This window comes from Melozone crissalis, unplaced genomic scaffold (assembly GCF_028551555.1).
Source record: "Melozone crissalis strain CALT ecotype California unplaced genomic scaffold, PUWL_Pcris_2 ptg000651l_1, whole genome shotgun sequence".
Classification (NCBI taxonomy): domain Eukaryota; kingdom Metazoa; phylum Chordata; class Aves; order Passeriformes; family Passerellidae; genus Melozone; species Melozone crissalis.
Genome location: NW_026536323.1, coordinates 706 through 13,031, shown reverse-complemented (window position 1 = coordinate 13,031; position 12,326 = coordinate 706). Strand labels below are relative to the sequence as shown.

At 53.8% G+C, this 12,326-nt stretch overlaps 1 protein-coding gene across 1 annotated transcript; it reads left to right on the top strand.

Annotated features, from left to right (window-relative positions):
* Positions 1–2,574: 2,574 nt before the first annotated feature.
* Positions 2,575–10,348, top strand: LOC128950476 (integrin alpha-D-like). The gene is made up of 8 exons (XM_054295352.1): positions 2,575–2,579; positions 2,732–2,873; positions 4,950–5,048; positions 6,026–6,105; positions 7,010–7,085; positions 8,257–8,365; positions 9,209–9,271; positions 10,240–10,348. Exons 1-5 carry the CDS (start codon positions 2,575–2,577, stop codon positions 7,080–7,082), a joined length of 399 nt encoding a protein of 132 aa, XP_054151327.1. The 3' UTR covers positions 7,083–7,085; positions 8,257–8,365; positions 9,209–9,271; positions 10,240–10,348.
* The last annotated feature ends 1,978 nt before the right edge of the window (positions 10,349–12,326 follow it).

The following is a 12,326-nucleotide window of genomic DNA, read 5'->3' as shown; positions in this document are numbered from 1 at the left end:
TAAAAAATGGGGGGGATTTAGGGAGAAAAATTGGGGAAGGAAATTTGGGATTTTGGGGGGATTTGGGGGGGGAATTTTGGGGAAAAATTGGGGGAAATTTGGGGACGATTTTGGGGAGAATTTGGGGGATATTTGGGGGGAAGTTTGGGCGGATTTTGGTAAAAATGTTGGGGAATTTTGGGGGAAAATTGGGGAGAATTTGGGGAGGGGAAATTGGGGGATTTTGGGGAGATTTGGGGGGAATTTTAGGGGGAAATTTGGGGATTTTTGGGGAGAATTTTGGGAGGATTTTGGGAGAAGAAATGGGGAGACTTTGGGGAAAATCTTGTGGGGATTCTGGGGAAAATTTGGGAGAACTTAGGGGGATTTTGGGGGGAAAATTGGGGCGAATTTGGGGACGAATTTGGGGGGAAAATTGGGGCGAGATTTGGGGGGAAAAAAAAAAGTCAATTTTGGGTGGAAAACTGGGGATTTTTTGGGTCATTTTTTTTTGTTTGTTTTGGGCTCCCAATTTGGGATTTTTTTCACTTTAAATTTGGCTTGTTTTGGTCATTTCGGGGCGCCCAGGGGTGCCCCCAGGACACGCTGACCCCGCTGACCCTCAGGGTGACCCTGGCGGCCGCGGGACCCCCTGGAGGCGGCCGGGGGCTCCGCCACAGCTCGGACCCGGCTCGGACACCGCGCTCACCGCCACGGTCAGGAATAATGGGGGAAAATCCGGGGATTTGGGGAAACTGGGGAAAATTGGGGGAAATTGGGGGGAAATTGGGGAAAAATTGGGGAAAAAATGGGGGAAATTTGGGGTTTTTGGGGGGGCTCCGGCCACAGCTCGGACCCGGCTCGGACACCGCGGTCACCGCCACGGTCAGGAATGGGGGAAAATCCGGGGATTTGGGGAAAATTGGGGGAAAACTGGGGGAAATTGGGGGAAAATTGGGGAAAAATTGGGGAAAAATTGGGGGAAAATTGGGGGAAATTGGGGGGAAATTGGGGGAAATTGGGGAAAAATTGGGGGAAAATTGGGGTTTTTGGGGGGCTCCGGCCACAGCTCGGCCACAGCTCGGACACGGCGGTGACCGCCACGGTCAGGAATGGGGGAAATTGGGGAAATTTGGGGGGAAACTGGGGGGTTTGGGAGGGTTTGGGAGGTGCTTGTGGTGGTGGGGGAGGAAAATGTAAAAATATCAGAAAAAAGGGCCTAAATAGGGAAAAATAGCCCCAAAATAGCCCAAAAATGCCCTAAAATAGCCCCCCAAAATAAGTCCAAATTTAGCCCAAAAATGCCCTAAAATAGGCCCCCAAAATGATCCCAAAAGAGCCAAAAATATTCCCAAAATAATGAAAAGTAGCCCCCCACAAATATCCCTAAAATAGCTCCCCAAAATAGCTCCCAAAAATATCCCCAAAATAGCCCCAAAATATCCTCAAAATAGCCCCCCAAAATAGCTCCAAAATAGTGACAAATAGCCCCAAAAATAGCAGCCAAAAAGTCCCAAAACAGCCCCCAAAAATAGCTCCCAAAATTAGCCCAAAATAGTGAAAATAAACCCCCAAAATCCCACAAAATAGTCCCAAAATACTCCCAAAAGTACCCCCAAAATAATGGAAAATATCCCAAAAAATAGTGGAAAATACCCCAAAAATAACCAAAAAGCCTCCCCAAAACCCAAAAAATAGCCCCCAAAATACCCCCAAAAAATCTACACAAAACCCCAGAAAAGTCCCAAAAAATCCCCAAAAATATCCCCCAAAATCACAAAAAAATTCCAAAAAAAACCCAAAAATCCCCCAAAATCCAAAACACCCCAAAAAATCCCCAAAACCCCAAACTGCCGCCGATTTGCCCCAAATGCCGCAGCTGCCGTTCGAGCACGACTGCGGCGCCGACAACGCCTGCCAGGACCTGCTGGAGCTGGAGCTCAACTTCTCGGGTGAGGAAATTTGGGGGGAAATTGGGGAAAAACGGGGAAAATTGGGAAGAAATTTGGGAAAAATTTGGGGGAAATTTGGGGAAAATTGGGGAAAATTTGGGGAAAATGGGGAAAATTGGGGGATTTTTTGGGAGTTTTAAGGGTTTTATTTGGATTTTTGTGGGGGATTTTGGGATTTTTTTATTTGTTTTTGGGAGACTTTGAGGGGATTTGGGGAAAATTTGGGGGAAATTTGGAAAAAATGGGGGGAAATATGGGGAAAAAAAATTGAGAAAATTTGGGGGAAATTTGGGAAAAAATTGGCAAAAAATGGGGGGAAAATGGGACATTTGGGGAAAAATTGGGAGAAAATTGGGGAAGTTTTAAGAGAAAAATTGGGAAAAATTTTTGGGAAAATTTGGGGAAAAAATTGGGAAAAATGGGGGATTTTTAAAGGATTTTTGGTGGATTCTTTGGGGTATTTTGGGGGAAATTTTCTGGGTATTTTTTGGGTATTTTGGGGCAGATTTTATGGCTTCTTTTATCATTTTGGGGGTATTTTTTAAATTTTATTTTTAAATTTTTGGTATCTTGGGGGTATTTGGGGGGGGGATTTTATTGTTGATTTTGGGGGTTTGTGGGGTGGCATTTTTTTGCGTATTTTATGGGGTTTTTTTTCGTATCTTTGGGAACTTCTGTGGTTTTTTAAAAATATTTATTTCGTAATTTTGGGGGGTTTTTTGTGGGGTTTTTTTTTCGGATTTTTTTTGCTGAGTCGTCTCTCCCGCCCCTCCCCCCCCTCTGTGCCCCTCCCCCCGCAGGCCGGGGGTGCTGGTGGTGGGGGAGGGGGACGCGCTGGAGCTGACGGTTACGGTGACCAATCGGGGCGAGAGCTCCTTCGGGCCGGGGGTCACCCTGTGGCACCCGCCCCAGCTCAGCTACAGGAAGGTGCAGATGCTCCAGGTAACCCCAAAAACACCCCAAAAATATCCCAGAAATACCCCTAAAATACCCCAAAAATATCCCCAAAACACCCCTGAAATACCCAAAAAATATCCCAAAAATACCCCAAAATGTCCCCAGAAATACCCCTGACATACCCCAAAAACACCCCAAAAACACCCCTGAAATACCCAAAAAATATCCCCAAAAATACCCCAAAATGTCCCCAGAAATAGCCCAAAAAATCGTCCCAAAATACCCTAAAAATACCCAAATTACCCCAAAAAATACCCCAAAATTACCCCAAAATTACCTCTGTGGCACCCGCCCCAGCTCAGCTACAGAAGGTGCAGATGCTCCCGGTAACCCCAAAAACACCCCAAAAATATCCCAGAAATACCCCTAAAATACCCCAAAAATATCCCCAAACCCCGTCCCAAAATACCCCCAAAATACCCCAAAAATACTCCAAAACCACCCTCAAAAAACCCGTCCCAAAATACACTAAAAAATCCCCAAAATCCTATCCCAAAACACCCCAAAAATATCCCTGAAATACCCCAAAAATACCCCCAAAATACCCCCCTGAAACCCTGAAAACCCCGTCCCAAAATATCCCAAAATAGCCTTAAATTATCCCAGAAATACCCCAAAAACCCTGTCCCAAAATACCCCCAAAATATCCCAAAAATACCCTCAAAAACCCCATCCCAAAATATCCCAAAACACCCTTAAAATACCCCAAAAACACCCCAAAAACACCCCAAAAACCCTGTCCCAAAACACCCCAAAAATACTCCGAAAAAGACCCACAAACCCCATCCCAAAATACCCCAAAATAACCGAAAAGCCCCATCCCAAAATATCCCAAAACACCCTTAAAATACCCCAAAAATACCCCAAAAATACCCCAAAACCCTGCCCCAAAATACCCCCAAAATACCCCCAAAATACCCCAAAAACACCCCCAAAACCCTGCCCCAAAATGCCCAGAAAGGCCCCAAAACCCCATCCCTGAACACCCCAAAAATCCCATCCAAAATTCCCCCGCGTCCCCCAAAAATCCGGCCCCGGAAAAGCCCCAAACCGCCCTAAAACGCCCCAAAACCCCACCCGGTTTATCCCGGTTTATCCCGGTTTATCCCGGTTTATCCCGGTTTATCCCGGTTCGTCCCGGTTCGTCCCGGTTTATCCGGTTTATCCTGGTTTATCCCGGTTTATCCCGGTTCGTCCCGGTTTATCCCGGTTTATCCCAGTTTATCCCGGTTTGTCCCGGTTCGTCCCGGTTTTATCCCGGTTTATCCGGTTCGTCCCGGTTTGTCCCGGTTCATCCCGGTTTATCCCGGTTTATCCCGTTTATCCCGGTTTATCCCGGTTCGTCCCGGTTTATCCCGGTTTTATCCGGTTTATCCGGTTCGTCCCGGTTTATCCCGGTTATCCCGGTTTATCCCGGTTCGTCCCGGTTCGTCCCGGTTTATCCCGGTTTATCCCGGTTTATCCCGCTTTATCCCGGTTTATCCCCGGTTTATCCCGGTTTATCCCGGGGTTTTCGTCCCGGTTTATCCCGGTTATCCCGGTTTTATCCCGGTTTATCCCGGTTCGTCCCGGTTCGTCCCGGTTTATCCCGGTTTATCCGGTTTATCCCGCTTTATCCCGGTTCGTCCCGGTTTATCCCGGTTTATCCCGGTTTATCCCGGTTCGTCCCGGTTTATCCCGGTTTGTCCCGGTTTGTCCCGGTTTGTCCCGGTTTATCCCGGTTCGTCCCGGTTCGTCCCGGTTTATCCCGGTTTGTCCCGGTTCGTCCCGGTTTATCCCGGTTTATCCCGGTTTATCCCGGTTTGTCCCGGTTCGTCCCGGTTTGTCCCGGTTTATCCCGGTTCGTCCCGGTTCGTCCCGGTTTATCCCGGTTCGTCCCGGTTTATCCCGGTTTGTCCCGGTTTATCCCGGTTCGTCCCGGTTTATCCAGTTTGTCCCGGTTTATCCCGGTTCGTCCGGTTTATCCCGGTTTATCCCGGTTTTATCCCGGTTCGTCCCGGTTCGTCCCGGTTTATCCCGGTTCGTCCCGGTTTATCCCGGTTTAAACCCTTTCCGTGCCAGCCCCGCGGTTCCGTTCGCTGCCACTCGGAGCCCCCCGAGGGGCGGGGCCGGCGCTCGCTGTGCCAGGTGCAGCCCCCGGTGCTGAGGGCGGGGGCACAGGTGAGTGAGTGACGTCATCATTGTCACCTGTGTGACGTCATCATTGTCACCTGTGTGACGTCATCATTGTCACCTGTGTGACGTCATCATTGTCACCTGTGTGACGTCATCACTGTGTGTGTCACACCTGTGTGACGTCATCAGTGTCACCTGTGTGACGTCATCATTGTCACCTGTGTGGCGTCATCGCTGTGTGTGTCACACCTGTGCCATCATTGTGTTACCTGTGTCACACCTGTGTGTGTCACACCTGTGCCAGGCTGTGTGCCAGGTGCAGCCCCCGGTGCTGAGGGCGGGGGCACAGGTGAGTGACGTCATCATTGTCACCTGTGTGACGTCATCGCTGTGTGTGTCACACCTGTGTGACGTCATCATTGTCACCTGTGTGACGTCATCGGTGTGTGTGTCACACCTGTGTGACGTCATCATTGTCACCTGTGTGACGTCATCGGTCTGTGTGTGTCACACCTGTGCCATCATTGTGTTACCTGTGTCACACCTGTGTGTGTCACACCTGTGCCAGGCTGTGCCAGGTGCAGCCCCCGGTGCTCCGGGCGGGGGCACAGGTGAGTGACGTCATCATTGTCACCTGTGTGACGTCATCGGTGTGTGTGTCACACCTGTGCCATCACTGTGTTACCTGTGTCACAGCCTGTGTGTGTCACACCTGTGCCAGGCTGTGCCAGGTGCAGCCCCCGTGATCAGACACCTGTGTTACCGGTTTGTCCCTCACCTGTCCCCTCTCACCTGTCCGTCCCCTGTCCCTCCCGTCCCTCACCTGTCCCTCCCCTGTCCCCTCTCACCTGTCCCTCCCGTCCCTCACCTGTCCCCTCTCACCTGTCCCACCTGTCCCTCACCTGTCCTCCCCTGTCCCTCACCTGTCCCTCCCCTGTCCCTCACCTGTCCCCTCTCACCTGTCCGTCCCCTGTCCCTCCCGTCCCTCACCTGTCCCTCCCCTGTCCCTCACCTGTCCCCAGGTGAGTTTCCGGCTGACCCTGGACGTGCCCCCGGACGCCGAACTCGGGGAGACGCTGCAGGTGACGGCGCAGAGCCACAGGTGAGACGGGGGGACAGGTGAGGGACAGGTGGGACATGGACAGGTGAGGGACAGGTGGGACATGGACAGGTGAGGGACAGGTGGGACATGGACAGGTGGGACAGGTGAGACAGGTGGGACAGGTGAGGGGACAGGTGGGACATGGACAGGTGAAGGGGACAGGTGGGACATGGACAGGTGGGACAGGTGAGATGGGACAGGTGAGGGGACAGGTGGGACATGGACAGGTGAGGGACAGGTGGGACATGGACAGGTGAGGGACAGGTGGGGACAGGTGAGATGGGACAGGTGAGGGGACAGGTGGGACATGGACAGGTGAGGGACAGGTGGGACATGGACAGGTGAGGGACAGGTGGGACAGGTGAGATGGGACAGGTGAGGGGACAGGTGGGACATGGACAGGTGAGGGACAGGTGGGACATGGACAGGTGAGGGACAGGTGGGACATGGACAGGTGAGGGACAGGTGAGGGACAGGTGGGACATGGACAGGTGAGGGACAGGTGGGACAGGTGAGACACAGACAGGCGAGGGGCGTACATGTGGGACAGGCGAGGGGGGACAGGTGAGGGACAGGTGAGGGACAGGTGGGACAGGTGGGACAGGTGGGACAGGTGGGACAGGTGGGACAAGTGAGGTCGCACAAGTGGGACAGGTGGACAGGTAAGAGACAGGTGGGACAGGTGAGAACAGGTGAGACAGGTGAGGGGGGACAGGTGGGACAGGTGGGACAGGTGGGACAGGTGAGACAGGTGGGACAGGTGGGACAGGTGAGACAGGTGGGACAGGTGGGACAAGTGAGGTCGCACAAGTGGGACAGGTGCGGGACAGGCAAGGGGACAGGTGAGCCCAGGTGACGTCACCCGGGTGGCCCCGCCCAGCTGACCCCGCCCCTCTCCCCTCAGCACCAATGGCGACGCGGGTGGGCGGAGCCAGAGCGCGACCATCCCGTCAGGTACCGGTGTTCCTGGTGATTGACAGGTGAGCCTGGGGGCCGGGTCAACCCGGGGTGTCGCACCTGCGTGACGTCACCTGGTGAGCGCCACACCTGTGTCGTGTCATCTGTGTCACACCTGCGTGACGTCACCTGTGTGACCTCACCCGTCCCACCTGTGTCTCACCTGTCCGGTCTCACCTGTGTGACGTCACCTGTCCCACCTGTGTCTCACCTGTCCGTGTCTCACCTGGTGTGACGTCACCTGTCCCACCTGTGTCTCACCTGTCCGTGTCTCACCTGTGTGACGTCACCTGTCCCTCACCTGTCCCTCACCTGTCCGTGTCTCACCTGTGTGACCTCACCCATCCCTCACCTGTCCCTCACCTGTCCGTGTCTCACCTGTGTGACCTCACCTGTGTCTCACCTGTCCGTGTCTCACCTGTGTGACGTCACCTGTCCCACCTGTGTCTCACCTGTCCGTGGTCTCACCTGTGTGACGTCACCTGTCCCTCACCTGTCCCTCACCTGTCCGTGTCTCACCTGTGTGACCTCACCCGTCCCACCTGTCCCTCACCTGTCCGTGTCTCACCTGTGTGACGTCACCCGTCCCACCTGTCCCTCACCTGTCCGTGTCTCACCTGTGTGACGTCACCTGTCCCTCACCTGTCCCTCACCTGTCCGTGTCTCACCTGTGTGACCTCTACCCGTCCCACCTGTCCCTCACCTGTCCGTGTCTCACCTGTGTGACGTCACCCGTCCCACCTGTGTCTCACCTGTCCGTGTCTCACCTGTGTGACGTCACCTGTCCCTCACCTGTCCTCACCTGTCCGTGTCTCACCTGTGTGACGTCACCTGTCCCTCACCTGTCCCTCACCTGTCCGTGTCTCACCTGTGTGACGTCACCTGTCCCTCACCTGTCCCTCACCTGTCCGTGTCTCACCTGTGTGACGTCACCTGTCCCTCACCTGTCCGTGTCTCACCTGTGTGACGTCACCTGTCCCTCACCTGTCCCTCACCTGTCCGGCAGCGCCGCCGACTCCTTCGCGTTACCTGAACGTCAGCACCGGGGGGGCCCCTCCCCGCCCCGCCCCCGTCAGCCACCGCTACCAGGTGAGCGCACCCGGGTGACGTCATCGCCGCGACGACGTCGTCCCCGTGACGTCACCAGCCGCGACGTCACCCGTGCCGCTCCCCCCCCCCCCCCCCCCCGCGCAGGTGAAGGTGCTGGGGCGCCGCCCCCTCCCGGCCGGACGTCACCTTCCGGGTCCCGGCACACCTGGGCCAGGTGCGGCTCTGGGAGAGCCTGGCCGTCACACCTGAGCAGGTAACGGCACCAAAGGGACTGAAATCGCCCAAAATCGCCCAAAATGGCCCAAAAATGGCCCAAAAATGGCCCAAAAATCGCCCAAAAATCACCCAAAAATCACCCAAAAATCACCCAAAAATGGAGCCAAAATGGACCCAAAATTGCCCAAAAATGGAGCCAAAATGACCCAAAAATGGAGCCAAAATGGATCCAAAATGGACCCAAAAATGGAGCCAAAAATGGAGCCAAAAATCACCCAGAAAAGGACCCAAAATCGCTGAAAATGGACCCAAAATGGACTGAAAAACACCACAGAAAATGACCCAAAATCACCGAAAATGGCCCCAAAAATGGCACCAAAATGGACCCAAAAATGCCCCAAAAAATGGACCCAAAATCACCCAAAATTTGGCCCAAAAATGGACCCAAAATGGACCCAAAACAGCTCCAAAAATGACCTAAAATCCCCAAAAGTTGACCGCCAAAAATCCCCCAAAAATGGACCGGAAAATGCACCCAAAATCACGGAAAATGCACCCCCAAATGGACACAAATTGACCCTAAAATGGCCCTAAAAATGTCCCCAAATCCATAAAATTGTCCCAAAAAATGTCCCAAAAATCCTCGAGAATGGTCCCAAAAATGGCCCCAAAAATATCCCAAACACGGCCCCAAAATGTCCAAAAATCGCCTAAAATTGCCCCAAAAAACCGAAATAAGGCTTCGAAATGTCCCCAAAATTGCTCAAAAAATGGCCCCAAAATGGCCCCAAAATCCCTCTAAATGACCCCAAAAACGCCCCAAAGCCCCAAATTCCCGAGATGCCCCAAAATCCGCTGAATTTGCCCCAAATCCCGCCAGGAGCAGCCGCGGTGCCGGGAGGGCCCCGAGGAGCCGGGGGAGGGCCCCGAGCGCCCCCTGCTGGTGAGTGCGGGACGGGAAAACTCCCAAAAACCGGGGAAAATTGGGAAATTGAATGGGGCAAAAACCCGCCCAAAATGGGAAAATTGTTAAAACTGGGAAACTCCCCCAAAAATTGGGAAAATTCAAACAAAAAAATGGGGGAAATTTCCCAAAAATTGGGAAAATTCCCCCCAAAATTGTGATTATTTTTCCCCCCCCCCCCACGAAATGGGGAAAATTCCACTCAAAATTGGGATTTTTTTTTTTTTTCCTAAATTGGAAGAGTTCCCCCAAAATTTGAGATTTTTTTCCCCAAAAATTGGGAATTTTCCCAAAATTGAGGATTTCTTCCCCAAAACTGGGGGAAAATCACCTCCATTATTGGAAAATTCTGCCCAAAAATCCGGATTTTTTTTTTCCCAAAATCATGGGGAATTTCCCCCCAGATTTGGGATTCTTTTTACCAAAATTGGGGGGAATTTTCCCCAAATTTTGCACTTTTCTCCCCCGCAAATTTCAGAAGTTTTTTTTCCCAAATTGGGGATGAATCCCTTTAAGAATGGGATTTTTTTCCCCAAAAATTTGGACTTTTTTGTTCCCCGAAATTGGGAAAAATCCCTTAAAAATCAGGATTTTTTCCCCAAGATTTGGGGTTTTTCCTGCAAAATTGAGGAACTTCCTCCCAAAGCGGGCGGGAAAATCCTATTAAAAATTGCGTATTTTTCTCTCAAAATTGGGGATTTTTCCCCCAAATTGTGTCATGTTTTCCCCCCAAATTGTGTCATGTTTTCCCCTCAAATTGTGTCATGTTTTCCCCCCAAATTGTGTCATGTTTTCCCCCCAAATTGTGGGGGTTTTTTTCCCCAAAAAATTGGAATTTTCCCCAATATTTGAACTTTTTTCCCCAGAAAAAATGGGAATTTTCCCCCAAATTGTGATTTTTTCCCCAAACTGTGATTTTTCTCCCCAAACCGCGTTTCCGCCCCCAGCGGTGCCCGGGCGCCCCCTGCCGGACGTTCCTGTGCTCGCTGCCCCCCTGGAGCCGCCCCGCACCTGGGGGTTCCGCCTGGGGGGGGAAATGAACCTGGAGTGGGTGAGACAGGTAAGGGGGCACACCTGGGCACACCTGGGCACACCTGGGCACACCTGGGCACACCTGGATACCCAAAATGTACCCAAAATGTACCAAAATACACCCAAAATGTACCCAAAATGTAACCCAAACACACCTGGGGGCACCTGGGGGGGAAATGAACCTGGCCTGGGTGAGACAGGTGAGACTGGCACACCTGGGCACACCTGGCACACCCAAAATGTACCCAAAATGTACCCAAACACACCTGGGCACACCTGGGCACACCCAAAATGTACCCAAAATGTACCCAAAATACACCCAAACACACCTGGGGGTTCCGCCTGGGGGGGAAATGAACCTGGAGTGGGTGAGACAGGTAAGGGGGCACACCTGGGCACACCTGGATACCCAAATGTACCCAAAATGTACCCAAAATACCACCAAACACACCTGGGATACACCTGAGACACCCCAAAATACACCCAAACACACCTGGGGGTTCCGCCTGGGGGGGGAAAATGAACCTGGAGTGGGTGAGACAGGTAAGGGGGCACACCCAAAATGTACCCAAAATGTACCCAAAATGTACCCAAACACACCTGGGCACACCACCTGGATACCCAAAATGTACCCAAAATGTACCCAAAATGTACCCAAAATGTACCCAAAATACACCCAAACACAACCTGGGGGTTCCGCCTGGGGGGGAAATGAACCTGGAGTGGGTGAGACAGGTAAGGGGGCACACCTGGGCACACCTGGATACCCAAAATGTACCCAAAAAGTACCCAAAATACACCCAAACACACCTGGGATACACCTGAGACACCCAAATACACCCAAACACACCTGGGGGTTCCGCCTGGGGGGGGAAATGAACCTGGAGTGGGTACGGCAGGTAAGGGGGCACACCTGGGCACACCTGGGCACACCCAAAATGTACCCAAAATGTACCCAAATGTACCCAAACACACCTGGGGGTTCCGCCTGGGGGGGAAATGAACCTGGAGTGGGTGAGACAGGTAAGGGGGCACACCTGGGCACACCTGGGCACACCTGGATACCCAAAATATACCCAAACACACCTGGGCACCACCTGGGGGTACCTGTGCCCACCTGTGCCCACCTGTGCCCTCACCTGTGCCCTCACCTGTGCCCACCTGTGCCCACCTGTGCCCTCACCTGTGCCCACCTGTGCCCCCACCTGTGCCCTCACCTGTGCCCTCACCTGTGCCCACCTGTGCCCTCACCTGTGCCCTCACCTGTGCCCACCTGTGCCCACCCGTGCCCTCACCTATGCCCACCTGTGCCCTCACCTGTGCCCTCACCTGTGCCCACCTGTGCCCTCACCTGTGCCCTCACCTGTGCCCTCACCTGTGCCCTCACCTATGCCCACCTGTGCCCTCACCTGTGCCCTCACCTGTGGCCCACCTGTGCCCACCCGTGCCCTCACCTATGCCCCACCTGTGCCCTCACCTGTGCCCTCACCTGTGCCCACCCGTGCCCTCACCTGTGCCCACCTGCGCCCACCTGTGCCCTCACCTGTGCCCCCACCTGTGCCCTCACCTGTGCTCACCTGTGCCCCCACCTGTGCCCTCACCTGTGCCCTCACCTTGTGCCCACCCGTGCCCTCACCTGTGCCCACCTGCGCCCACCTGTGCCCTCACCTGTGCCCCCACCTGTGCCCTCACCTGTGCCCTCACCTGCGCCCACCTGTGCCCTCACCTGTGCCCACCTGTGCCCCCACCTGTGCCCACCTGTGCTCACCTGTGCCCACCCTGTGCCCTCACCGTGTGCCCACCTGTGCCCACCTGTGCCCTCACCTGTGCCCCACCTGTGCCCTCACCTGTGCCCTCACCTGTGCCCCACCTGTGCTCACCTGTGCCCACCTGTGCCCACCTGTGCCCTCACCTGTGCCCTCACCTGTGCCCCTCACCTGTGCCCACCTGTGCCCTCACCTGTGCCCTCACCTGTGCCCACCTGTGCCCACCTGTGCCCTCA

Coding starts and splice junctions, on each gene's coding strand:
- LOC128950476 (XM_054295352.1), top strand. Junction 2,874..4,949: donor GGAAGGTGCAGATGCTCCAG/GTAACCCCAAAA, acceptor TTTCCGTGCCAG/CCCCGCGGTTCCGTTCGCTG. Junction 5,049..6,025: donor TGCTGAGGGCGGGGGCACAG/GTGAGTGAGTGA, acceptor ACCTGTCCCCAG/GTGAGTTTCCGGCTGACCCT.